This window comes from Electrophorus electricus, chromosome 7 (genome assembly GCF_013358815.1).
Source record: "Electrophorus electricus isolate fEleEle1 chromosome 7, fEleEle1.pri, whole genome shotgun sequence".
NCBI lineage: Eukaryota > Metazoa > Chordata > Actinopteri > Gymnotiformes > Gymnotidae > Electrophorus > Electrophorus electricus.
This window is the reverse complement of record NC_049541.1, coordinates 7,010,597-7,038,386: the sequence shown is the minus strand read 5'-3', so window position 1 is coordinate 7,038,386 and position 27,790 is coordinate 7,010,597. Positions and strand designations below refer to the sequence as shown.

General features: G+C 43.1%; 2 protein-coding genes across 4 annotated transcripts in view; both read left to right on the top strand.

Annotated features, from left to right (window-relative positions):
• The first annotated feature begins 517 nt into the window (after window positions 1–517).
• Window positions 518–17,356, top strand: kdm4ab (lysine (K)-specific demethylase 4A, genome duplicate b). The gene is made up of 22 exons (XM_027031983.2): window positions 518–642; window positions 2,512–2,661; window positions 2,794–2,969; window positions 3,078–3,192; window positions 3,302–3,495; window positions 3,663–3,712; window positions 3,808–3,911; window positions 4,107–4,244; window positions 4,335–4,555; window positions 4,684–4,826; window positions 4,957–5,366; window positions 5,631–5,739; window positions 5,852–6,033; window positions 6,106–6,295; window positions 6,440–6,516; window positions 11,207–11,262; window positions 11,972–12,080; window positions 12,194–12,382; window positions 13,310–13,480; window positions 13,587–13,706; window positions 14,667–14,759; window positions 15,890–17,356. Exons 2-22 carry the CDS (start codon window positions 2,527–2,529, stop codon window positions 16,028–16,030), a joined length of 3,123 nt encoding a protein of 1,040 aa, XP_026887784.2. The 5' UTR covers window positions 518–642; window positions 2,512–2,526; the 3' UTR covers window positions 16,031–17,356.
• A 4,752-nt stretch (window positions 17,357–22,108) lies between these two features.
• st3gal3b (ST3 beta-galactoside alpha-2,3-sialyltransferase 3b) overlaps window positions 22,109–27,790 on the top strand; it is a 39,747-nt gene continuing 34,065 nt past the window's right edge. For all 3 annotated transcript variants that reach the window (XM_027032337.2, XM_027032321.2, XM_027032313.2), the window contains exon 1: window positions 22,109–22,255. The gene's annotated coding sequence lies outside the window, so the exon portion shown is untranslated. The remainder of the gene's footprint in view (window positions 22,256–27,790) is intronic.

Sequence of the window (27,790 nt, the reverse complement as noted above, 5' to 3'; positions counted from 1 at the left end):
AGAAATATGGAGCTACCGTGAAACTAAAATGCATCGTGTGTGCGTTAAATCTGTGCTCGACATTTTTCAAATTCGAATATGTCAGCGCAGTAATTGTAATCTTATGTTTTTATGCAAATTAAATCGATTAAACGAACTGTCCAGTAATGCTTCACTTTTCAATCTGATGCTACACTACCCATGCATTTTTAAATACGTCCATGGAGAGGGGAAAAGCAGTATAACCCAATTCGAGGGAGTCATACGCACAACTACACTGTGCAGAACACGGGCCTGGGTATAGACGCTTTAGAGCAACGTATATAGCAGAACAAATGCTGGACAAACGTTTAGCTGTGCAACATAGCGATTTCGCGATCTGTCATCTGCGCATACCTGTGAGAGATCTCCGGCACACGAATGCACCCATGTCGCGCAGGCGCGTCTGTATACGTGCCGTTGATTTGATTGGCTATGGTTACCCTGGAACGGGAGGTCTTGCTATAGTAAACAAATGTTGAATACGCATGCGCACGGCGTAAAGTAATGGAGGTTACGATTTCATGGGATAAATGTATAGCTAGTTTTTAACTAGCTAAATTATATCAGTGGGTGGTATACTTCTTGGGGGTGAAAACCCCCACCGTTTCTTCGATATTGTCGGTAAGTGCTTCTGTAATAAGTACGTCTATGTTTCATATATTACCACTGACTTGTAGCACTAATGTTTTAAACATTGTTGACAGCGCAAACCTAGCTAATGTTAGCTAGGTTAGCTAAATAGCTAAAGCGATAGCTTAACCGTTGTACTTTCAGCAAAGCCAGCTAGTCTTAGAAGAGTTTTTGTGGTGTTTAAATCACGCACACGCATTCTAAGTTTTAGTTATACGTTTCTGTATTGATGATAAAGATCTGAATGTGAATTAAAGATTGTTTAATTTAGCCTTTGTGTGATATTTCGGAGTTCGAATGACTACGGCCTAGCCTGCTAACTAGCTAATTAGTTAGCTTAGCCGTACGACTTTTAAAGAGACACTAGTTTAAACCAATCGACGTTAGGTTAGCTCCATAAGGGGCGTGGCTTGATGGTGGGCGGGGCATTCATTGTGGTTCCTGTGCAACAAATCAAAGTTATGTTATTAGGGGGTTTTCTGCATTTAACTCAGACACACATTGTCATTGTTTATGTTTGGTCAGCTGTATAGTCAGAACGCAGCAGTATTTTTGCTTTTTTTTTGTATGATCATATATTGTTTCTATGTAGCCTAGTCAAGCAAACGCCCTGGATTATCTGTGCTTCGAGTACTTTTTGTCAGCACTGACTTCAGAACCGTTGGGAGTACTGCCATCCATAGTCACAGTTGGAAATTCGTATATAGAGGTGTTAACTCAAGTTGTCACGATAGCGAACTTTTCCTGCTGCTTGTAGTCACACGCACCTACATGATTAACAGACCTCCACTGGTGTGAAATGCTGGTAGTTTTGGAGACCAGTCTGGGTGCACGAGAACCAAAAAAGGCTGTATGAAATAAAGAGGCAAATGCAAATTTCTTTATTTGCAACGCACATTTTGAGCACGTAGACAACAATAACACATGCAAGCTGGTGGTGGTCATGCAAACCATGGTTGCCCAGGTGATAATATCATTGATCGGAATATTTCCATAACTGCTATCTAAGATGTTAACTTGGAATGATGTGACTTCATATGCAAAATGTGTAGATGAAACGGACAAGCTACTGTTCTCTCCTACGACTATGTATGTTATGTGATGTAATCATTAATAGAAATAAATCTAATCCATGGATTTTTAGATTCACTTCTCATGGAACTCACTCATATACATACTCACTCACAGTTAGCAAGTAGTAACGTCTTCACTAGGTGGTGCTACTGTGAAAAAATACAACAGGGTACTATGTCACAGTGGTCCTTCGAATTAGTGACACCATGTCCTTGTTTTAAAGCATATTGCACTCTGTGCTGTGCCCTATTTTTTTAGCTGTATAACTATCAGACTGTTGTGAAATGAAAGTGAGCTTTTGATTTTCAGAATGTTTGTAGAAGACTTACATAAGAGACTAGATAAGGCAAGTTTTTGTATAGCACTTTATGTACACATACCTAGGTAGGTCAAAGTGCTTTTCAGGGATAACACGTGTAATAAGCTTTACTATTTTAATTACTTATGGCTGTGACTTTGGTAAGGTTTTTTCATAAAATAAAAAAAGCAAAAGTTACATTGTTGTTTGTATAGAATTAAATATAGTTGGTTTAAATATAAATAATTAGGCAATGAAATACTTTTTAAAAAGTCACATTAATGTGACTAGTTTAAATGTTTAAGTCTGTTGCCTATTTAAATGTTCCAGGCATAAGGGCTCACCTGTGCCAGTAGTTACGTTCTGTGTCTGCCCACTCCAGCCCACTTACTGAAGTACTTGTAGCACTCAAATGAGAAGCCAACACATTGAAATGTCAACATATGCTATTTTAGTGAGTCTAACTAAAAGTTGTGACTTCTCTTCAGGACCAGTCTGCCAAGATGGCGTCGGACACACAGACTACTGGCTCTAAGGGGATCATGACATTCTGCCCCACCATGGAGGAGTTCAAGAGCTTCACCCGATACATCGCATATATGGAGTCTCAAGGAGCCCATAAAGCTGGTTTGGCCAAGGTCAGTGGACAGACATGACCGAAGTTCAGTCTTTATCTTTGTCAAAAAGAGACAATTGGGAGTACCCATCACGTGAAACTTCTTAAATTTTTCACTTTTATCTTTTTTTCTTTTTTTTTTTGACATCCGCAGATTATCCCTCCCAAAGAGTGGAAGCCGAGGCGTTCATACGACGACATCGATGACCTGCTCATCCCTGCTCCCATTCAGCAGGTAGTGACGGGCCAGTCTGGCCTCTTCACCCAGTACAACATCCAGAAGAAGGCGATGACCGTGAAAGAATTCCGAAAAACGGCCAACAGTGACAAGTAAGTCCCTATTAACTGAAAGTGGTATCATTTTTGCAGTTGAGGGGCATGACTATTTATTTCTTTTCCTCTTTGGAGATGTAAATGTGTCTTCTCTATCCACCACAGGTTCTGTAGCCCTCGATATGATGATTTTGAAGAACTTGAAAGGAAGTACTGGAAAAATGTGACCTTTAACCCTCCCATCTACGGGGCTGACGTTAACGGTACACTCTACGACCCTGTGAGTGACGACTTCTGCTGTGACTCCATCATTTTATTGGCAGACAGCTGCGAGAATTTCCGTTTCATGACCGCTTGTTAAACGTTCGTCTGTGATGGTGCCATGCCAGGACGTGAACGAGTGGAACATCGGCCGTCTGCGGACCATCCTGGACACGGTGGAGAGTGACAGTGGCATCACCATCGAGGGCGTGACCACACCCTATCTCTACTTCGGCATGTGGAAGACCACGTTCGCCTGGCATACCGAGGACATGGACCTCTACAGCATCAACTACCTGCACTTCGGAGAACCAAAGTCTTGGTAGATCTTTTTAGAAATGTTTGTTTAGTGGAGAGCTTGATGTTAAGGAGTTAATGAATGTAATGTAGTGGAATGTAAACATTTTAATAAATGAGTGACTTGAAGAGTGACCGTGTTTTAAAATGCTGTGTTGAAAACAATAGTTAATGTATTCTTTGATGTGTCAGGTACACTGTGCCTCCAGAACATGGGAAGCGACTAGAGCGGCTAGCCAAAGGTACTTGGGGAGAATACATGTCTTCTATAACCCAGATGCAATTTGTTCTTTATGAAAGTTGCCCCATGTGATTATTTTTTCTTATTCTCATGCAGGATTTTTTCCTGGAAGCTCCCAAAATTGTGAAGCTTTTCTTCGGCACAAGATGACTCTCATATCTCCTTCCATTCTGAGGAAGTATGGCATTCCATTCGAAAAGGTACACCCCCCCCCCACATGTTCACCCCCCTAGTTTCACGTTATTGCCCTTTTTAAAGTCCATACGCTGCATACTTTCAGATTTAATTTCTGATGTGTCGGTATGTTCATTAGTTTGTCAGAATAGGGCTCGTTAAGGGTTCCACCGCATTACTGTTCTCTCGTTACCACAATGCTGGCTTTGCATGCGTTCCAGATTACTCAGGAAGCGGGAGAGTTCATGGTGACTTTTCCGTACGGCTACCACGCAGGCTTCAACCACGGCTTCAACTGCGCCGAGTCCACCAACTTTGCCACGATGCGCTGGATCGACTACGGCAAGCAGGCCATCCTGGTGTGTCTTCCGCCCCATTTCAGCTTCTTGGAGCCCGCAACCCCCGCCCCATGCCGTATCGCTGACGTCCGAACGCTCTCTCTCCCTTAGTGTTCGTGTCGGAAGGACATGGTAAAGATTTCCATGGACGTGTTTGTGAGGAAGTTCCAGCCCGAGCGCTACGACCTCTGGTTGGCTGGGAAGGACAACACCCCCATCGACCACTCCAAGCCCACGCCCGAGGCAGCCGAGTTTCTGGGGGGCGAGGCAGCAAGCTTCGGCCATCCGCAGCTCAGTACAGACAGCCAAAACTATGAGGGACAGAGGAAAAGGTTCAAAACTAAGTGCTCGCTTAAATTTTACAGTTTTATCAAGACCTTTTGTGACTGTCTTTGTTTGTTTGTTTTCGCCTATTCTAAGAATTAGTTGCACAGATTAAATTGTTTATTCTTTTAATCAGCGTGACCAAACAGAGGATAGGTACGAAGAGGCACCGGGTGTGTTTAGAGGTCCCAGATGACGTTCTACCAAAGACTGAAATTCCAGATGAAGATGTTGAGTATGGCAAGAAGGGCCGACTGTCACCACAGGCCAGATACACGGGTACTTTCCATTCCTGCTGCTTAATATGGCCTGTCATTTAAATGATTGATACTGTCAGAGTGGTATGTGTGTCAACCGCTCTCTTTAACCATAGACCAAGTATTTCCTTAAAGGCTTTATTTTCTATCAGAGCCTAGCGACCAGGCGTCTGCGAAGCCACACTTAAACAGCGGCCGGTGCCCTGTGCTCGGAGACGGCGGCAGAGGTGGAGACAACGGCACCCCACTCTCTGCGGCCTGCCTGCAGCCTCTCAGGAAGAACCACCTCTCCATAGCCACCATGCCCACAGCCGCTCACTGCCTGTCTGCCGTGCCCTGGGCGTCGTCCAAGCCCGGCGTCGCCAGCCTGCTCTTCCACAGGACGCTGAGCCCGTCGGACGCGCTACAGGTCCACAGCTACGCGGCGAGGCCTGTGTTCCGTAAGGCTCCATCCCCCTGTCTGGAGGACAACGGAAGAGGCGACGCCCAGCCGGACACGGAGCCAGATGCCAAACCAGACCAGGAGTTTTGCAAAGAGACGCCAGGAGCAGACACAGATGTGGTCAGTAAGCCCGGTGGTCTATTGCAGTTAGCCATGACATGCAGCAGTCAAATAATGGTCACTTTTGGTCTTTTAAACTATTTCTACTTTTTTAAAGGTTCTGACTGTTCTCACACTTGCATCATTAATTAATCAATGATCAAAACATCATTAATTTTTATAGTATAAGAAAATGATCTGAATGAATCTGCATAGCATTCCTGCGTGAATTCCTTATGTGAAGCACAGGCCCATATTGTAAAATTTGTGTGCCGTTCTCCTTAGCGGGATCTGGAACAGGAGATGGAAAATAATAGTATGAAGAGGAAATTACAGCCTCTCAGCAAACTTCCCCTCCTTCACCCCCTTCTCAAAGAGAGTACGAGCGATGAAGGTTAGATGTCACCCTATAACCGTGTGTGTGTGTGTGCGTGCATGCATGTAGTGTAGTGTGTATTGTAGTGTGTGTATTGGTTCCTCAGTGAGCTGAGCTGTGTCTGTTGCAGAGCTCCAGGAGCAGGCCGATCTAGAGGACGACTCTCAGGAGAGCGACCCGTGGGCCCGGCTTCTCAGCCCGCTCTGGCAGAACAGACCGCGAAGCTTCGAGGCCGAGCGGGACTACAACCGGTACGCGGGTCAGCAGCCCCCGTACTGTGCGGTGTGCAGCCTCTTCCACACATGCGAGCAGGTACGTCCGGCTAGCAGGCATGTCCTTTTGCGCTGGAATGAGAGCGCTTTCTCAACGCTCACTCCCTTGCAGAGCGAGCTGAGCAGCCTGAGCCAGGCCCCTGCTCTGGCCACTGGAGAGGAGAAGCTGAGGAGCATGCCGCTCATCCCGGAGATGTGCTTCACGGGCAGCTCGGAGGGACACCTGTCTACCCCTCGCCTGGAGCCGGACGGCACCAGCCGGCTGGTCAGCTGCAGCGCATGCTGCGTGCGCGTTCACGCCAGTAAGTGTCGGGATCTGCCTGCCGACCTAAAGCTACTGGTGCAGTGCCATTCAGCCTTTAAGATCTTGCTCAAGTATAGTTTTTTTGTTTGTTTGTTTTTGTTGTTGCTATTTAGCAGGTTGAGAGTCTGCTCTCTGTCCCTAGGTTGCTACGGGGTGCCGCAAGACACCGACCCAGACACCTGGAGGTGCACCCGTTGTGAGGAGAATGCTATTACTCAGGTGAGAGCGTAGTCACATTTATTGTGGGCTTCCTGCAACACAACCTATCGGTGCTTGCATAGTTAATCGGTACTTGCATTGCAGTGCCTGCTCAGTATCGCAAGCTTTGATTTTAAAAGAGAAATCCTCCTGCACAGAAATGAAGCATGAGCAGCCTGTTCATTCCTGCGGTATTAGCGAGCATTTTCCCCCTGGCATTCTTGGCCTTAAACACCAGCAACGTGCAGCATAGGATAACACCTTCCAAGCAGCACCACAGCGTAGGGCCGAAACCAGGGCGACAGCAGGAGAAACTACACACAAGTGCCTGGCAGCAGACGTGTGTGTACTAAACAGAAACACTGTAACTAGGCTGTAAGAGAGCCATGTTGCCAGATGCCCAGAGACTCAGAATGTGTCTATTTTCAGTTGTTCAGTATTACATCTTGATGATACATTTTTAAAAAATGTTTTTTACATTTATCATTAAGATCCCTGCTACAAGGTGGTGCAAGCATTTTGGCATTTCCAAACTGAGGCATAAGTCATAAGTTTTGGCAAGACTGGCATGTTAACCTGGTCTTTGGTTAATATGAAAAAACCTGCGGACCTATTGGGCAAATGGGTAGACGGGCCTTACATGAAAACGTAGCAGAGATGACTTGTTAACGGATTATCCTGAACTTGCTTAAAAAACAGGGATTGAAGTTTAATGGCTGACTGATTTTAGGTTTTCATCTTTGTCGACATTCCATAGAACATTGTCAGTGTTCCATAGACCATATCTTTAACATTGGTAACATACATTCAAAGTAATATTTTGATGGAAACATATTTGCCACTAAATTAAAGCTGCTTTAAGCGATTTTTAAAGTTCTTTCTTGCTTCTGCCAGATTTAGGGACTGAAGGAGCTTAACTAACTGAACTAAGCCTTTTATTTTCTCAGAATAAGAAAATGATGAGTGCTATCAGAACATGAAGACAGTTTGTTCTTTTAATTAAAGCTGTAAAGCGCTTCTACCTGACGAGGACTCTGCCAGGGACTGTATAAAATAAAAGCCTCTCTCCTTCAGTCCTGTGCACTCCATTTAGCTATATGCTTAGTGCTCGGACTACCTGGCCAAATGCTGTGTGCACAAGCAGAGTAACTAGCACGCAGGGAGCCGTCTCTTTGAAGAGCTGGATATCGCTAGGCAAAGACGTTTTAGTGTTCTTAAGCTAAATTACTTGGGTTGTCTTTAAGTGATGGGCTCTGCTTTTTTTTTTCTTTATTTATTGCTTGCTGACTTTTCTTTCTCCGTGGTAACTTTCACTAATATAGTTCATCTGAGAAAGAGGGGAAAAATGGATGTCCTGCATGAGCCACTGTTTTAAATGTTGAACAAATTAATTGTCACATTTTGCGGGTTTTCTTGTATTTCGAGTCTGCTGCACTCCCACCGCCCCACCCATGAAAATAAATAAGGTTTGAATATAAAATTAAACTTTATCTATAATGTATTCCAGTTTTTATTCCACTTTTTTTGCATTTACATTTGCACCGCTTTTACTCCCATGGTAATTAAAACCACTACGGTAGCCTACTAAGCCCTGACACTCCGATATCATCCCCAGGAGCTTGTACACAGTGGCAAATTAACCTTCAATAAAACCTTATCTCTCTGACTTTGATATTGACAGTGGGCAAGGAGAACACCCTCCCCTGTTGCAACACCTGATGGCGTTACCTCAGTCTCTCGTCTTTCCTTCTGTCATTGACCCATTTTAATAATGCACTGCCTCACTCTGTGACGCTGAGAAGGTTTTGTCAAATAGATTTTATCTGTTGTCAATGTCTGCAAAGGTGTTGACCTTAAGGGACAGGCTAAACAACCCCAGTTACATTTGTCACCTGTTCCTTGGCTTTGTCAAGTCAAGAGGCTTTTCATGGTCATTTCTGCTTCATACAGGTATACAGTGGAATTAAATAATGTTCCTGCCAGATGATGGTGCAACACAAAAGAAAAACATAAGTGTAAACAATAGATATGAAGTACTAATAATGCTGACCAATGCATGGCACTGAGTGGGGGGGATGTGCAGATGTACCTTACTGTAATTTTTTATTTTATTTATTTATTTTTAGCAGATACACTTATAGCACTCAGTAGCCGGTGCACTAATTTAAGAACTCAGTGTTGTTAAATGGTGTACAGTATTTGTTGTCAGTCACTGGGAGTTGAGGAGTCTGATGGCATGGGGGAAGAAACTTGCATTCTGGCTGTAAGGGCCCATATGCTTTGTTACCTCTTCCCGGATGACAAGAGAGAGGTTTTGTGTGAGGGGTATGTGGGCTCATTCACAAAGCTAGTAGCTTTGTGGAGACAGCGTGTGTTGTAAATGTCCGTGATGGATGGGAGAGGGACTCTGATGATCTTTTTTGGCTGTCCTCACTGTTCTGTGTAAGGTCTGGGATGGAGCAGTCTTGGCTATGAAGCTGGAGGGTCTGAATGAGGTTCTCTCCTAGATGGACACCAAGGAACGTTGTGCTTGTAACAATTTCCACAGAGGAGTCATCTATATTGCTTTGAGAGTGATGACCTTGTACTTTCCTCTCAACCACAGCCTCTTTTTGGTTTTTTCCATGTTCAGAGAGAGGTTGTTGACTTTGCACCAGTCATTTAGCTGCTTTACTTCATCTCTGTATGCTGAATCATCATCTCTGCTGATGAGGCCCACCACAGTTGTGTCATCAGTAAGTCTGATGATGTGGTTTGAGTCCTAGCCCAGCAGAGTGAACAACAGTGGCCTGAGTACACAGCCCTGAGGTGCACCAGTCCTCAGTGTGGTGGTGCTGGAGTCGTTGCTCCCTATCTGGCCAAACTGGGGTCTCCCAGTTAGAAATCCAAGATCCAGTTACAGAGGGAGGGGTTCAAGCCCAGTAGCCTCAACTTTTCAATCAGATGCGACCATAAAGACTCTGTCTTGTGTTCTGCATTTCACTAATAGGCCCATACAGATAGAGTGCCTCATCCACGTTGTTGTTGTGAGGTGGGATGTATATAGCAATTATTAGAACAGTAGGGAATTCCTGTGGTAGAAGAAATGGTCTGCATTTAACAGCCACAAGCTCCAGCAGTGGTGAGCAGTGCTTGGAAAGTGGCATGGAATTCTTGGACCGTTCTGTGCACCATTCTGTGCAAGAATTTGTCAGTGTTTAATTCCACTAATGGTGTTAGTGATTTATTTTCTTATAGTGATCTTGGAAAGCGGGGCAGTTGCTTATGTGTACTGTAGACAGGATTTTAATGGATGACTCCTCTCAACAAATCAGATGGGGCACTTAGCCTTATAGGGCACTTTGGGGGCATCACATATGCCACTTCACGATTCTCACCGAAATGCTTTTTTACAAACTGAGGTTTTTACAATGTCATTTACTACGGATTGTTGCACTTATGCTTCTGCTGAATCAGACATGGCATAGTCGTACACGCTGACTTCATAACAAATAATTGAAAACTCTAAGATAAAACTCTGTGGCTCTCTTAGGCCCTGTAATCAGCTGTTAAAAATTTGCAACGGTCCACTTATACTAACCAATCAGGCAGCTTCTCTACAAGGAGATGGCCTTCTCTGCTTCTGAGTTATTTTTCATGTGCACACAGACGGATACGCTCCATGCTAAGTGTGCATATCTGTGGAGTACGGAGCAGAACAGATTAGTGCTACAGCAGCTTTATGGTTTTATATCCCTGACCCTATAAAGCCACACTAACACCTAGAACAACCTATTTGTTTTGAGAACAGCATCAATTCTATGTGGCTTTTCACAAGTGTCAGGAACAAGGTGTTCTTTGACATCTTGGTCCACGTTGGTGTTGCTGCAGGCTGGGCAATGGACAATTCATGCTGCGATTCTCCTGTGCCAACACATCCCAAAGGTGCTGGATTACATTCAGATCAGATGAGGGAGGCCACTGAAGTGTACTGATCTCTCTGTCAGGGAGCCAGTTTGAGATAGCTCGTGCTGTGAGACATGACACTTTGTCACACTGAAAGTTGCCCTTATGTGTAAATTCTAGCCCTAAAGGAAAGCACTCTGTCAACAATACTCTGACAGGTTGTGGCATTCGAATACTTGTTGAGAATGGAAGTTCGGAGATGCATGGGAACAGAAGTTAGTTGAAACAGGCGATCTTTTCCCAATCGGCTTGTCCAGGTTTGGTAAGCCTGTGCCTACTGTAGCCTCACACTCCTGTTCTTGGCAGCCAGCAGTGGAACCCAGAATTCTGCTCTTCTGTTATAGGTGTAATGAAGAAAACTGTCTGTGTTGCACATTCTAAATTGTTTTTTTGCTCAGCATGGTGGAAAAGAGTATTTTCTTATTGTAAAGTTCCTGATAGTCATTCTCCTCTCAACAAGGTGTTTACTACTTGCAGATTTCCTGGACACTGGGGTTGGTTTGTCTTGTCAATGGTGGGAGGTGTTTGGCTCTATTTTGTGTAAACTCTAGAGAACTGTTTTTGCATTTTTAAAAAACCTTATGAGTTCAGCACTTTCTGAAGCAGACCATCATGTCTCATTCCAGCACCCTTTTTAGACTTTACCTGACAGCTAGAGGCCATCATTACATTGTATTTATAATTTGTAAATGATTATATGTGGATCTTGCCTGCCAGTTTTCATTCTGACACGTGTGTGTGGTTGTGGTTGTCATTTCCCCCCCAGGACTGCTGTTTATGCTCATTAAGAGGAGGAGCACTGCAAAAGGCCAACAACGATAAGTAAGCATTACCACTGTCTGAGTGAAGCAGTCCATAATGAACGCAAAGAAATGAATGTTTTGAACACATCCGCGCAGGCACGCTGCCTGAAGGATCAGTGTTCCTTTGTGAATGACATGCTATATAAAGCAGCTTTTGCTTCACGTTCTTTCTCATGTAACAGTGTTCCGTTTCAAAATGAAGATCAGTGGTTTCAACGACCAGGCGAGATTAGACGCGAAGTGCGTAAGAATGCTGCAACGATGGCAGTGTGCTACTAAGGTTTCTGCTTTAGCCACCACTGTGCTGTTGCAGCCGGAGCCCCTTTAAGTGTCCCAGTGAGTGAAGGCCCAGATTAGCAGTGTGGGGTGCTATCGCGCCTGCTCGTCCTTTAGGTGGCGTTTCCTTGCATGTCCAGTGGTCCTGAGGAGCACAGCTGTGAGAGGAATTCTGCGGTGTGGCAGTGCTGTTTTTACGCTCCGTTGAGTTGCTATGCAGAATTTGCTATGCAAAAAAAAAGATAAAGAAGAAAGATTAAAAACCGGATGCAAGCGCATGTTTGCTGTTTTTTGCACTCTTTAGATTCGCTATTTATTTTGGAGGTTTAAAAATATCCCCTGATTGGGAAGGCGCGACAGCTTCTACTTTGAATAAAAGTGAGAGAACAAAGTGAGAGGTGGCGGTGTTCGTGTGAACTGAAATGTTTGGGATGGTGTGCGCCCCTGTATAGGTGGGTTCACGTGTTGTGTGCCGTAGCAGTGCTGGAAGCTCGGTTCGTGAACATCGCGGAACGCAGGCCAGTGGACCTCAGTGCCATACCATTGCAGAGGTTCAAACTGGTAAGCACTTCCACACGCTTCCCAACGTTCCGGGTCCAATGCCCTTCACCGACGCGCTCCCCTTCCTCACGTCTCACGGCGCCGCCCACCTCCCCGTTGTCTCGCCCCTGCAGAAGTGCCAGTACTGCCGCAAGCGGGTGAAGCGAGCGGCAGGCTGCTGCGTGCAGTGCTCACACGGCCGCTGCTCCTCCTCCTTCCACGCCACGTGCGCCCGCGCCGCCGGCGTCCACATGCACCCCGACGACTGGCCCTTCGTCGTCTTCTTCACCTGCTGGAGACACAAGGGCGGCACACACGTGGAGGTAAGGAGAGACCAGAGCGGTGCGGGTGGAGGGTGTGGTGGTGGTGGTCTGCGTTGGATGCTTTTTGGCGTGATTCTTGCTGCCTGTGCCTACATGTTCCTCATCAGATACACTCAAGGTTTTGGCACACACTTTAATCGCCTTATTCTGGCTCCAGACGCTTCAGCTCCTCGTACATGTACGTGCATGTGTTTCTAACTTTGAGTTTACTCTGAAACTCGCACAACTACTGCTCTAAGCTGGCAGTATATGAGCTCTCTGTAGAAAGTGCAGAGATGGTCGTGGCTACTTGAGTTACACATCATACACGTCACACAAAACATCCATGCGTAATAAATTGTCGGTCACGATTACAGAATATGAATGCCATGTGAAATGTTAAATCTGTCTAGGCCTATTATGAACCTGAAGACTTGGATTTGATCTAAATTCCTTATTTGTCTATAAATTCAATGTGTAAAAATGATTATTAAATAAAACGGCCTATGGTAACAGTAACATAGGTTTGAACATTAGCAGGCTACATACATGTAGTAACATTTACATAAAGATACCAGGAGTCTCTTTCAGAATTTCTTTGTAAAGTAAAGGCCAAAGTATATAAAGCACGTAAATGCTTCAAGTGCTTCCATACTTGAGGAAAAGCACAAAAACTTCTTTCACATAGGATGTAACAGAATATTTACTAAAACGGTCATTTTCTTGGGATTAAAATAACCTGGGATTATTTCTAATTGCTGCTTGTAAAAAGTAAAAGGCACTGGAAACTTTACTAATGCGAGAGCGAGCAATCCATACAAAGAACTGACACAGCAATTTCGTACAGGACTAAAGCCACTGAGGAATACTTAATAATTACATTGCTCCACCTCCCCGCTGCCGGGATGGTATTGCTTATGCTCTGTGTGTGTTTGTGTGTGTCACCAGCGTAACATGGCATCTTTGCGAGAGCTGCAGGAGGGGCAGAAAGTCATCTGCAAGCACAAAAACGGCCGGTACTACCAGTCTGAGGTAGTGGAGCTCATCAAAGCCACGTTCTACGAGGTTGTCTTTGATGATGGCTCCTTCAGTGACAACCTATTCCCAGAAGACATAGTGGTACATTTAGCACAAAGCCTACCTTTATTTCAGGTTGTTCGGTTGAAATTTTGCTTGGATTACTCTATTATGCTGAAGTGCAGGGATTTTTGTCTTTTTCATCTAGAACAGAGACTGTGTGCAGCTTGGGCCGCCAGCAGAGGGCGATGTGGTGCAGGTGCGCTGGACAGATGGCCTTATCTATGGCGCCAAGTTTGTGGCGGCCCACATCATCCCAATGTACCAGGTCAGGGGACAGCACACAGAGCCTTTGCGGGGACCCGCTCTTTTCCAAATGCTAAACATGATGTGTTTGTTTGATTTAAGAGTGGACTTTTCCCTCTGGCGAAATAGTCTGATTGGTTGCTGCAGCATCGCAAAGCACCTCGGTCACCCCTCTCGCTTAACCCAGCGTGGTGGCCTTGAGAAAATAATCGCTCTGTACAGTGCCCTACTGGGATTATGTAAAGGTGACTCAAACAAACAATTCAGGAATGTGTTGTGCTGTAGCACAGACCTCTTTACCACTATTCCCCCGTGATTAATGGTATTTGTTTTGTGCTCCTTTAGAGCTGTCCTAGGGGCTTCGTGTGTCAACTGTTTCAGTTGCATGCTTTCTAGTCACACTCGGGACAAGTGATTAGTGTTCTCCTCTAAGTGTTTTGAGATAAAACCTAGCATGGCCTAGCTAAGGAATAGCACCCCCCCCCCCCCCCCCCCCCCCCCCCCCCCCCCCCCCCCCCCCCCCCCCCCCCCCGACTTGTAACCAGAAGTTGGTTTAGCTACTTTTTGTTACTCACTATAAAAACAAAATTCAGATTTCACAGCCTCGCAGGTCATTTTCATGCCATTTCATTTTATATTCAGTTTAATATAAACGTTTTATTAGATTCTGTTCACTGTAATGATCCAGATGTGAATGGTCTGTGGAAGAGAATTACACTGTACTGATCACTCGCAGTTTGGTTTTTTTAAATTTATTTTATATATTCAACATTTACATGTATAGAATTTTACACCATGTACTCAGCTTTGTCTTGGTCAACAGTAGCTACTATTCATACAGTTCTTTCTAGACTGAAGGCTGAGCTTTTTCATATGAGGCTGTACATATTCTCTCTTTCTCTCGCCATCTCGCTCTCTCCTATTTCCTTATCTGTCTTCTGCACTCTCAATGCCCCTCGTCATCTCTTTAATCTTGATCTAGTTGGAATTTGAGGACGAGTCTCAGTTGACAGCGAAAAGAGAAGATGTGTACTGCTTGGATGAAGAGTTGCCGAAACGTGTTAAAGCACGACTGGTGAGTACGCCCTCGCAACTAAGCCATTTTGAAATTTGAATAGTTGATGTTGGCAAAGGTTTGCCATCACACATGGATTGTTGAGAAACGGGTGTTTTTTCAGATGGAAAAACAGATGTTTCAGATATTTAACTTTTCCACTCATGATCTTTACACACATGGCCACCCACTATATTAAAACTTCCAGGCTTGTACCTGCGTACTCTGACCACTCTTTGGCTGCCGTCTGTAATACAGGTACACCTATCTTTCAGCATTCACAATTCATTGGCCACCACTGCCCAATTCGTTACTGGCCAATTTCTCACCATGGACCACTACTGTGAGCAAATCAAGTAGCAACACTGACCAAGTGTCCGTGACATAATCTTGGTCTTTACACAACTGTGTGTCCACAGTTTTTATGTGTCAGTGTCACTGGAGAGTTAAAAGTGGCCTGTCACCTAAAAATATTCCACAAACACAAGCTCACACCAGGTGGGAAAATAACCTTTTGATGAAACATAGAAGGATAGCTAATACAAACTAAGCATGGCTATGGTTAACTATATACTTTAATATTTTGCTCATAAATAAATGACAAAGTTAATAATATGGCCTGTGAGCAAATATGAAATAAAGATATTGCAGGCTTTAGTATTGTACTATAATATCCAAATAATATATATATAGTCATTATGGTTACCAGGAGCTGCTAAATGATTACTGTCTTGTGTACGTTGCTCTTGTATAGAGGAGCCAATTTGCTTGAGTGAACGCAGGTGGCCCTCTCTTCTTGATCATGCTGCTTTACATTCTATTAATAGCTTGAAACCTCTAAGCAAAACAAGAAACCCAGCAGTGTTTCTTAAGAATTCATCAGATCAGGAGATCATCTGGTAATGTAATACATAATGTGCAGTTTTTCGGTTGCTTTAAGTAGTGGGGACCCAAAGTGTGTGAATGTGTTGCTATGAATTGTTTCATTCCCACAACTCTATACAAAACAGCTACATAAAATTAAAATATGAATATTAATTTAATATTAAATATTAATGCAGTAACTTTTGTTGGTACTGTATTGTGATGTTGAGTGGCACTGATCAACACATGGCCCTGACATGCATTTTGCCATCCGCTTCCCTGTCTAGTCTGTGGCATCTGATATGCGCTTCAAAGGGGTCTTCGTAGAGAAGGAGGTTAAAGAGGACTCTAAACGTCAGCGAGTCATAAACTCCCGCTACAGGGAGGACTATATCGAGCCAGCCATCTACAGAGCTATCATGGAGTAATCCAAGCAGCAACAGTCGCAGTGGACTTAGTCGCATGGCCCAAACCACCAGCCCAGTGCCGTCGACAGCGCCGTGGCCCCGACCAGGATCTTCATTCTTTCAGGACACTTTAATCATTTTAACCACTGAGAATGCCATCAGCAAGTACTCTTGACACACTCTTCTGTTTGGTTTTGTTTGTTTGTTTGTTTTTGGTTCTTTGCTATTTGAAACACTTGTCTTCCCTGCCCGGCCGTCAAACTGTCCTGAAGTGTACTTACTGTGAATAGCGATGTCCTCAGCCAGGTCACAGATGGGAGCACGGTGGTGGAGCACGAGCCTAGCCAAACGGTGTAGCCAGCTCTTGTGTAAGACTGTTTGTGTTTTTTTCCCCTCTGTGCTGAACACAGCTGGCTGGCATCGTTGTGGAACTTTTGGAAGCCTCTCCGGCTCCCAGTAGCGCCGGTCATGGTGGTTTCGGATGTCTGTGCTCTTTTTTTTTTTTTTTTTTTTTTTTAAACTACAGCTGCGTAGATCAAAATATACCGGCCAAATGCACAACGAAGAAGACTGTGACATCCAGCCGTGCTAGCGTTGTTGGCAGCAAATGAGAACTAATAGGGGCTGGTTAGTGTGATTATTGACCCAGCATGCTAACTGGCTCCTCTTGTCATTAGTTTGGGGCAAAATGTCCCCTTTTAAAAGCTCAGAAGCATTAGACACTCACTGGCACAGGCAGGCTCTCTTGCTGACTCGTAAGGTCTTCAGAGTGCTCATTAAATACTATTTTCATCCATGAGAATGGTGTATTTGTTAGTACAGAGCAGCTTTCACTGTGTAATCTACTGCAAACACTTTTATTATTTAGGAAGCTGTAGCCTTATATTCACTTGCTTGTTTCATAGGGTTCAGCAGTCAGACTCTGGTTTAGGTTTTGTTTTAATTTATATTTCTCTTAAGGTTCATCCATGTTTGTCCAGGTTTCATTGCCGTCCTCATTGTTAATGTTTAGCTTTGTTTAAAAAAAAAAAGAAAAGAAAAAAGAAAAAGAAAAAAAATGTATTTATGTTAAGAATTCTTTTTTTTTTTTTTTTCCTCCTACTGTTTACAATAGAACAATAGATAGGAATACGTCTTGGCAGTTTGGGGGGGTATCGGGGGGCAAAACCCCACAACACATTTATTAAAGCTTCTGTCAGCACACCCCACACCCATGAATTAGCAAAGCAGGGTAATCTACCGGAAGGCTTCCTTTTTTAGACCAGGAGAATGTACCTGGTTCTACAAGTGTCACTTGTACACATTGCCTACCTTCTTCATTAAAACAGCTTGCGTTGATTCTCTGAATCTTTTTTCCCTTGTCAATCTTGCACCTTTTTATTTCTTAAGTGCTTGCTTTCTTAAAATGTCCATTTCCAAGCTGATTTTTATGCACAGCAAGAAATCAAAACGAATGCTATTTTCCAAACAGATGTCATTAGCCTTTCAGACACCTTGTTTGTTGTGGTTTTTCCTTGATGAATAATTTATGAATTTCCCCATCTGTTTGCAACCATCAACTGTGTCAGTAAAAGCATGGGACTCAAAGGCCATCCTCCTCCCCAACTGCTTCTTCCTGTCTCTGTAATGCACATTTGTAGCCTAAACAGAAAACATTAAACTTGTTCATTTTTTGTTGTATAGGAATAGACGCTTTGCTTCCATTCAGAGCTAGGTTACCCAAAAGCATCGTAGCACAAAGATCATTGTTAAATGATCTGTTAAGATGATCTTAATACTACAATGCTCTACGGAAGCATGAGTTGTGTTTTCCCCTCTGAGTGACTTCAACGAAAGGTCTTCTCTCTTCCTCTGGAAATCAGTCATTGTTTCACCAAATGTAGTTTCCTGTGAAAGCAACTACATCATCTGTGGGCACACACAACTCTAGGTCAAGAGGTGTGTTTGCGGAATTGTTGTCTGCAAAACTATGGCGGTGCAGCATGTGGTAAACCTATTAGAGACTCTTCGTGATTTGAGCTGTGACTTGGCAACATCATGCTAATTTTCAGCACCATCAGCCTGGATTTATAATTTTTCCATTAGATTTGTAAGTTAGGTTTTGGGTTTTTTTCTTTTCTTGTTTTGTCTGATGCTTCTTTCTCTCCCTCCCTGTTCGTGCTGCTTAGCAATTGCTGCATAATGACACTTTTTAGCTGCCCCTGCACTCCAGTTCACTATCCTGTCTCACTGGCTTAGTTTATGGTGGGGTAACAAGTACAGTATTATGTGACATCACCTAATATCAGTGTTTGTCTAAGACTACTAGTTCTACACTATTAGTAGTTGCTGCCAGACAGGCGAAAGGCTTTAAATAAGCAGTTCATGACTATGACTTAGCATTTTTGTCTTCAATGAAAGAAAAGTATGAGATTTATTAAGAAACATGACATGCCACAACACTAATGGACAAATTTAGTTTCCTAAGAATGGGGTTTAGATTTTTTTATTCATTTATTTATTTATTTATTGTGTAGCACCAGAATTAGAAACCTTTTGTTTGGCCAGCCCGCGACTGTCATATCATCTAAACACTTTTCCAGTGTAAGCACTACACATGTAAGCCAAGCTTCAAAGTCCATGTTAGTTGCTCGGTACGTGTTAACAAACAAAGCTGACTTTTGTATGAGGAATGCATGTCCACACTAGTGCATGCATGGCTCTCAGGCTCGCTGTAGCCTACTTAAGATACCAACACTGGGGCTTTGTGCCAGGCTGTGCCCACCCAAGAACACACATGCAAGGCTTTGGCAGTGCTGCCAGCCCAAGCACTTATTACACCCCTCACCTTCCTCATTCCAATGTACTGTGCACTGGGGAAACCCAAGTGCACCATGTGGACAGAAGCGGGCCTCAGGAGGACAGCTACAACAACCTCCTCCCCTAAAAGACGGTCTGCTCAACCCTGGAGAAGTGCAGGGCCCAGAAGCAAGGTCTACTAATGGAAGCTGACCTCTCCTCTTTGATAGTCAGAGCCATTACTCTGTAGCAGGTAGACCAGCTTTGGTACCTGGCAGCTGCAGCATGTGGCCAGTTGATGCACCATGAGTTTGCTCCATGCTCGGCCCTCATTCACCCAAACCCCATGTTTGTGGATCCTATCAATATCTGTTGACAGAAATGCCATGGCTGGACCTTAACAACAGTGTTAGTGTTTTGTTTTGTTTTGTTTTTTTTTCTAAACGTCCTTCCAGCCCTGTGCAAGCCTGTGTGCCACGAAGGAAAAGGTCCTTCTCTCACTAACAAAAATGTAAAGGCATTTGGCCCTATTTTTTCAAAAGACATCTTGCCAAAAGATGGGATCAGTAGTGACCTGGAAGGCATGTTCCAGTAGTTGAAGTGACCTTTTCAAAAATAGTTTTATGAACTACTTGTTGGAAGTTTTCTCCAACATAGTATTGACGTACTGAGCCTTGTACTGTAATTGCAGGGCATGGTAATATACTAAAAAGTGGGTCATTGCTGGTATGTGGTTTTTTTTTTGTTTTTTGTTTTTTTTATGGAATATTAAGGCCAAGAACGGAAACCAGAAGCAAAATGGGTCAAATACAGCAGTTAAACTCATCCCTGATTCAGGGCCCGAATGGCCTGTGGGAAGAAGCTCCTCTTCAGTCTCTCTGTCTTGGTCTTCAGGGAGCGAAAGCGCTTCCCTGACCTCAACAGAGAGAAGAGCCTATTGGTGGGATGGGTGGGGTCCTTTACAATCCTCCTGGCCTTGGTCTGGCACCGCTTGTAGTAGATGGTCTGCAGGTCAGGAAGTTCCGTGTAAGTGATGCGCTCTGCTGAACGCACTACCCTTTGGAGTGTTTGTCCTGCTTGGTGCTATTCCCAAACCAGACTGTGATGTTCCCTGTGAGGATGCTCTTGATAGTGCAGGTGTAGAAGTTCCTCAGTACCTTGGAGGGCAGTCTGAAGTCACTTAGGCATCTGAGGTGGTAAAGACGCTGACGAGCCTTCTTTGCCAGGGAGTTGGTATGGCGGGACCAGGACAGGTCCTGCGAGATGTGAACACCAAGGTACCTGAAACTATCTACTCTCTCCACCGTGGTTCCACTGATCCTCACAGGTTGGTAGTGCCGCTCCTGCTTCTTGCTGCAATCCACGATCAGCTCCTTTGTCTTACTGATGTTTAGGAGGAGATTATTTTCCTGGCACCAGTTTTCCAGGTGTTTAATCTCCTCCAGGTAGGCCCTCTCATCGTTGTCCGAGATCAGGCCCATGACAACGGTGTCGTCAGCAAACTTGACAATGATGGTGGAGCTGGAAGTGACTGTGCAGTTGTAGGTGTACAGTGAGTAGAGCAGGGGGCTTAGGACACAACCCTGAGGCACTCCAGTGCTGAGGGTGAGGGTGGATGAGGCGCAAGATGCCCACCCGTACTGACTGTGGTCTGTCTGTTAGGAAGTTGGAGATCCAGTCGTACAGGGATGTATGCAGTCCTAGATCCTCCAACTTGGTAGTGAGTAGGGAGGGGATGATGGTGTTAAATGCTGAACTGTATTTGACAAACAGCATTTTAACATAATTACCCCTCCCTTTGTCCAGGTGGGTCAGTGTGGTGTGGAGCAGATGTGCAATTGCATCATCAGTGGAGCGGTTGTGGCGGTATGCACACTGCAGTGGGTCCATGGAGGCTGGCAGTGAAGATGTGATGAAGTCTCTGATTAGCTTTTCAAAGCACTTCATCATGACTGATGTGAGGGCAACAGGGCAGTAGTCATTGAGGCCGGAGGCTCGAGGTTTCTTCGGGACGGGGATGATGGTGGATCGCTTGAAGCTGGATGGGATGATACTGAGCGTCAGGGAGAGATTGCAGATGTCGGTGAATACCGGGGCTAGCTGATCTGCGCAGGCTTTGAGGACTCTCCCGCAGATACCGTCTGGTTCCACCGCCTTCCTGGTATTCACCCTTTTAAACACTCTCCTTACATCCCTTTCCGTGATGATGAGAGGGCACCGTTGGCTGCGCCGATAGTACCATTAGCACTAGTGCTGTTAGCATTGGCGCTGCTAGCATCTTCTGTCTGTGTTTGAAGGTAGCAAGGGAGTCTGCTGTTTGGACTGCCAGTGGACTGCCATTTGCACTAGTGTGCACCTTGTTCTGGCACAATAAATGCGCAAAATATTTAAAAGCTTCATGTTTGTGTTCCTGCCAGACAAAATAATGTACACAACAGACACTTTCTCAGCTGTTGATTCCTCAGGGCTTGGCATTAAGCTCAAACCGAACCATTCTGGGGGTCTTCATCCTCACAGAAAGAGTTTTCAGTGAAAAAGGCATGCATAGAGTCTGCAGTTTTTTTTTCTTCTGTGGTGTAGTCTGAAGGTATCTGAATCTGCCCATTGTGGGCATTTGTATGACCTGCCTTATCTTGAAAAATGCTGCCATTGTTTCTTAAGCTACAAAGCTCTGTAAGGCCTTTATTAATCTTTAACATTTATTAGACATAATTTTAATCTGCAATCAGTAAAACAAAAAGTAAGGATAGTGCACTTTCTCAAACAAAGAGAAGCAGCCTGAGTCGTAAAGGGGTTATATATGTTTGGAGTCAGTTTTATTCATATAAACGCATCTACTGTTTGATCTACACATTCAAATGGAAAACTGAGCATGGGTACTCAAGTTACCCAGCTGATTTAATATTTATTGATTGGTCTCTACAAATGCAATCACCAACTGCTATGGTGCCTTTTGAGCATGTTATTTTATCAGGTATAGCAGGATGAGAACTAGCAACTCAGCAGCTTAACGCTTCTAAAACATGGAATGAACGGTGCTAAACATGGGTCATGTGAGAAAATCAATAATAGAATATTTGAGTAATGAAAAGCGACATTTAACCATGTAGGCCATATATGTCAAATAAACTGTAGGAAAGAAAAAATAGGGTCAGAATAAAAAATGTTAGATTTGTAAGTCATCATTCCAATTAAATTGCTAGACATCGCTGGATTTAAACTATCCATGGGACTAGCAGAGTCAGTGAACAGCAGCACAACGTCTGCCATTTGCGTTAAAGGACCACCTCTTAGAGAAGGGCGGGGGTATATTCCCGAAATATCTCACTCAAGGACGCAATCTTCCTCACGGGCTAGACCGTTATTTTAGTTTCGTTTAGAGGAATACAATTCACGTTGAAGCAAAAGGAATAACGATGTCAACAGTGTAATTATTTTTCTAAGCTTCTGGGCTAGAGACAGAGACAGGTAAATAAAACCTGAATAAATACATCTTAACGTTGTTGTAAGGGACCTTTGATTATGTTAGGAAATTAACACTTCTTATTTGCTAGCTCTAGCTACTTACCTCCGCTCTTTTTGGCCAGCTATACCTCTTATATTAATTTGTCAGAGAATTAAATGTCCACACGCTGTTGTTTGTTCCCATTTTGAGTGAAGATGAGTCTTCGGTTTTGAGAATTTGTCTAGCCTGAACGGTGGTTAGCCATTAAACTAACCGCTAACCAGATAGCTAACGAACTCGCGTGCTAGGCCCGCCGCGAGCCTGTACGTTGAATTTCTCCCGTATCCTTGGATTGTGTTATTTAATTTTCAGAAAACAAATTATCTGGCTGTAGCTTGCTAGTAGCGTTAACTTGCAAACAGCTGTTATATTCCTCACAATCTGGTATAGTCTTTCTAAAAACTAAAAAATATATATTTTCAACCATTTTCTATAAATTATTTTCTCTTCACCCAGGTAATAACGTTAACGCCAGCTATTATCTGAAATTGTGTAGCTTAGCTAATTAAGTCATTCAGGAATAGCAACCCTTATTTAATTTAGTTAGTTAGGTTAGGTTACCTAGGTTATATGATTTTCTACAGTTAGCCAACGAAGTTCGTGTGTGAGTATAGCTAGCTAGTTATGGTGGTGCCAAACGGACAAAATGACTAGCTAGCTAGCTCCCTTGCTAGGGTATGCATTTCAGAAACATTTATCTGCATCTGTACACTGCTCTTTGCGTTAGCCCACTTGTTAGGTAGCACGCTTGCTAACCCTGCACCGACCTGGCTACGGTTTCTGATAAATAAACCAGTTCTAGATGTTTTGGTCATCGTTTTATAGATGTTACTACATTGAAAGATGGGTCGCTTTTTCTTCTTTAGATTCGTTAGATGTAATACAAATGTTAAACATGCATCTACAGGCTTCGTCTGTATGCCCAGTCGCCTAGAGTAGCCATCAACAAGTTGCATTGCGAATAGTCCAGTACGCTTCAAATGTAGCACTCATTTTAAAAGTGTCTGGTATTTCCATTTGATTTAATTTACACGCTGTGACATTTCACATTAATAATGTCAGTGATATAGCTGGGCTAGCTGGTAATTTCAGTGTGTCACTGATAATCTTAACACTCACCAGACTGATTTACTGCTGAAAAAAAGCTATAGGTTATAGTTGAATTGTATGTAACTGATTGCAGTGGTTCATATTAACAAGGTTCATATTGCACTTATCTGAATGAGCTGGACAGCAACAGTGGCCACTTTGAAATAATGTCAAATCCAGTTAATTCAGAAATGGCTTGCTATTTTCTGCACTCATACCCTGTTTGTGATGTAGTATTTCTCTAATTTCAAGATCATTCTATACCATTTTCAACACTACTTTTTCTAATTCTGTATCAGTGTAAATTACACACACAAATATAGTCTGGTGAGTGTGAAGCTTATCAGTGACATTACCAGCTAGCCTAGCTATGTCACTGACATTGTTACTGAAATGTCACAGAGCGTAAATCAAGTCAAATCTAATGCTGTAATCTAGTGGTAATACACTAATTATAAATTATGCAGTTAACCATATCTAGTGAGTCCCACAGTTTCTGTCTGTTGTTTGATTCCATGAAAATGGTACTTACTAGATAAAGCCAGTCTTATCTTATTGCTTTCTGCAACAATCCTGCATTTTTCATTTATAGCCCTTCCTAAATGCAGTCTGAATTATTGTCAGCAGAGGCTTTGTACTGCACCTGCTAGCTAATACTGATGTTCATATATAATTTTGCCATTACCAGTCCTGATATTTCCAGCAGGGGGGAAGGTTAACTAGGCCTATATGTAAAGTGTCTTGGCACATGTAAGGAACATCGTAATGTGTATAATTGTATTATTGTGCCTGATTTTGTTCTAACTAGATATATTCAGTGTAAGTAAAACAGTAAGCGCAAACAAAAGAGTTTTTGATACCAATTGTATACAAATTCACAATAAGGTCTGATGTAGGGTTGTTCAGATCAATCTTCTAATCAGTCTTGTCAGCTGTGGAAAGCAAGTCCATTACATTTTCATTGCTGCAGCACATACAAATGTTCCTTCCTTAGGGTCCATCCTCTTCATTTCTGTAGATATGCACCATCCATTTAGCCCCCTAAATGCAGACAAAGCTTATCTCATCAGCTGTGTTTGGAAGCAAGTTCACAACTTTGGACAAAGATTTCTTGCTGCTGCAAGGGCAATATTTTTGATAAATCCTATTCCCATCAGTACATAAAATAGTCTTGCAGTCTGTACTTTCATATCATTCATTTGCCATTGGCCTTTACAGTATGTAAACTATCAAATCATCAATTATAGGACAAGCCTGGAAGATATCTTCATCACCACAGAATGATATTTGTGTTTAAAGACCCTCTGTTCTCATCAATAAATCCCTAAACAATATATCTCTAAAAATGACATGTTTAGAATTTATTCCAAGAAAACAATGCCCTAATGCCCTAAAAGTGGCTTAGGTAGCTCTACTCCTTTCCCTTTTTTCAGTATGCTGATCTATATGTGCCTAGTGCCAACCTCCATCTCCACCCACATCTACGCTGCTTACCTGCAGCTTGAATTTACGTCCTTACCTGCAATTCAGGCCGAGCTGCAGTACCACCTAGTCAGTAAGGGGAAGGTGTTGGAATTGATGCAGAAATGCCTTGTACACACAATACCAGTAGGATGGTTGATGATTATCTATGAAGGTCATGGGTTGATTGGCTTCAACATGGTTATGCTGTGTGCTCTAACATGGCATGCGAGTAGGTCCATGAAGTAGGTCAGTTAATCACAGCAAGTCTACACAGAAAAGGTCCAGAAGTTTTGCATGATTTGTGGCACCCCCGATGGTTATCAGGGGTTCAGCTTGTTGATCTTTTACTCTCGTCTCTGGCATCAGGCTTTGTCAGGGCATCTTCATCCTCAGCTTCTTATCTCACGGAGGGGGAGAGGAGGAGAGAAGAACACAAAGTTTTCTGAGCTTCCCCTTCAGTTTTTTGAAGCTTTAACTTTTTCTGTATCTCAGTATCTTTACCTCTATTTATACAGGGAGAAGCTAGATTTGTTTTGTTTCCTGGGCCATAGTTTCAACCCTTACTCTTTTATCTCCCAATGCAGCTAATGGAACTGTAAAACTAGCTGTACTGAAAATCACTGATTAGTTAAATGAAAGCTTTGCACTCTGGTATGCAGAATTTATGTCTTAGTCAAAGCAAAATTTGTCTCCAAAATGTTTGTTCTAGTGAATTTTTAAAAAATGTATTCAGTCTCAACATCTGTATATCTCTTCCATGGTATGAATGTTAATGTCATATGAAAAAAGGAGAAGGGGAAAAAGAAATATCCCTTCTTTTTTTTTCAAAAATCCACTCCCTCTGTTTCGTGTGATGTGGATTTTTCATGCGAACGAATAAGAAATGTCAGAGGTGCAGCCCTCAGCTCTTCCGTCACTACTTTTTCGTAATTTACACAGTCATGGTTCTCGTAATTCGGTAGCGCAGCGTGTGTTGTAGGTCGTTCCTTGAGGTTCTTGAGCCTCAGTGAAAATCCCCAACTGACTGTTTTTAGTTTAAGTATGCAGGCCATAGACGACAGTTAAAGGAGAAAACACTTTTAAAAAATGTGGAACAACCTCGGTGAACCTGGGGCGGAGTCGGCTTTTTACTAGAAGGCAAGGACAAATTTATTTTTAAAAACGAACAGGAAACCTGTGTTGAGCCGAGATGCTTTGCAAATGCACAGGCTGGAGGAGCAAGAAGTGTGCATACTTTGGGGCAATTAGACCCTGCATAACCCTTACTTGCACACATGCTTCTGGTTTTATCATCTTTTTGTATGGTTGGAATAATGCTATTATTTTATCACCATATATGTTTTGTCTAAAATTATTTGTGAAGCCAAGTACATACTACAAAGGTTATCTAGGGCCCTTAATCTGAAAATTGTCTTGGATAAAAATATCTCATTTTTAACCTTCCCATGATAGATTTTTAGTTTTGCTCATGTTAGTGTTTATTTGATTTAGAGTAAATGTGAATATGATGCATTGCACTCTGAACATAATACGTGGTTTACTACACCAATTTAAGAGGTTGTTAGGTCTTTCATATGAATGCATCCCATAAAAATATTACCATAAATCCCATATTACCATGATGCAGATAAATCATTTTAGTTTGCTTAATATTCCAACATTTAATATTAAGCAAACTAAAATAATTTTTTTGCATCATGGTAAGAGACACAAAAATACAGATAGCCAAATCAGGATAAATGAACTGAAAAATAGCACCGTGCTGGTTTGTCTAACCTTTGTGCCAGTGTTTGTTACAAGGCCACTGAAAACATTATGGGAAATCTTGTGCTAGTCTCACACTAATCCATATTTTGGTTTCATTGTGGTTTATTCAGATAAGATTGTTCATGATAAAAGCACTGACCAGCCACCCAGACTGAGAATTTTTCTTTGGGCCTTCATTGTGCTGCTAGGCAACTCAAGATGCTACCACTGGAACTGTGAATAAATTAAAATGTGTAGCACAAGAATATTGCTCAATGTCATCAAAAAAGGCTTACAGCATTCATCATTTTCCACCTTTTAGAAAATCAGACAAAATGAGCTAATTTACGAAAGCTAGAATACTGAGAGTTGCCACAAAAAGCATCCATCACCTACATGACCTGGCCCTACCTGGAGCCCCTCAGAGACAGTGAAAGGAAAAAGATTTTGAGGAGACTACAGTGAGTCCGTCACTCAAAGTCCCTCGCTTCCAAGATGAACTAGACCGTTTTGATGCCATCCAGTAGGCATTGTTCTTAGCCCTGGTACAGTGTCTCTGCAGTGTCTCCCAGTTGAGAGGACCCTTTGAAAAAGGATAATGAACTTTACGTGTCAGGTCGGCATCAAGCAATCAACTTGTGGGCGTATTGAACAGAACAATCAAAGGTCAGCGACTCTGACCTCAGTCATTAGAAAATATTTTTACCATTTAGTCTTTGCCTGTGTCATGCAGTACATGACGACTGATGGCTGCTTATATGTGTAACTGTTCTGCGCATGATGCCCTTTCACCATGACAACGCTTTTATGTCATCCAGTCCTTATCCTAAACAGTGGACACATCACGCGCTGGTTTCTCCACCTAGACTAAAAACAACTTTGAATGGTGAATCACCATTGATGTTATAATTAAGTCCAACAGTAGGCTTAAGCCATGTCCATGAAACTGGCCCTTTGCATCCAACATCCCAAGATGTTTTACAGAAAGATTAAACACTGTTTATATGATAAAGTATCATCATAAAATAGTGTTCCTGCAAGCTAGGAATTATAAAATAAAATACCCAATAAACCTTTAAGCGATATGAGCTGCAGGAGAACTTGGGGATTAACGGTTGGTCTGTCTCAGCTGAGCAGAGTGGAGGGTTGGGCTGCAGCGCTTTTAGCCATCAACAACATGTGTCAGAGCCAGGCCATTA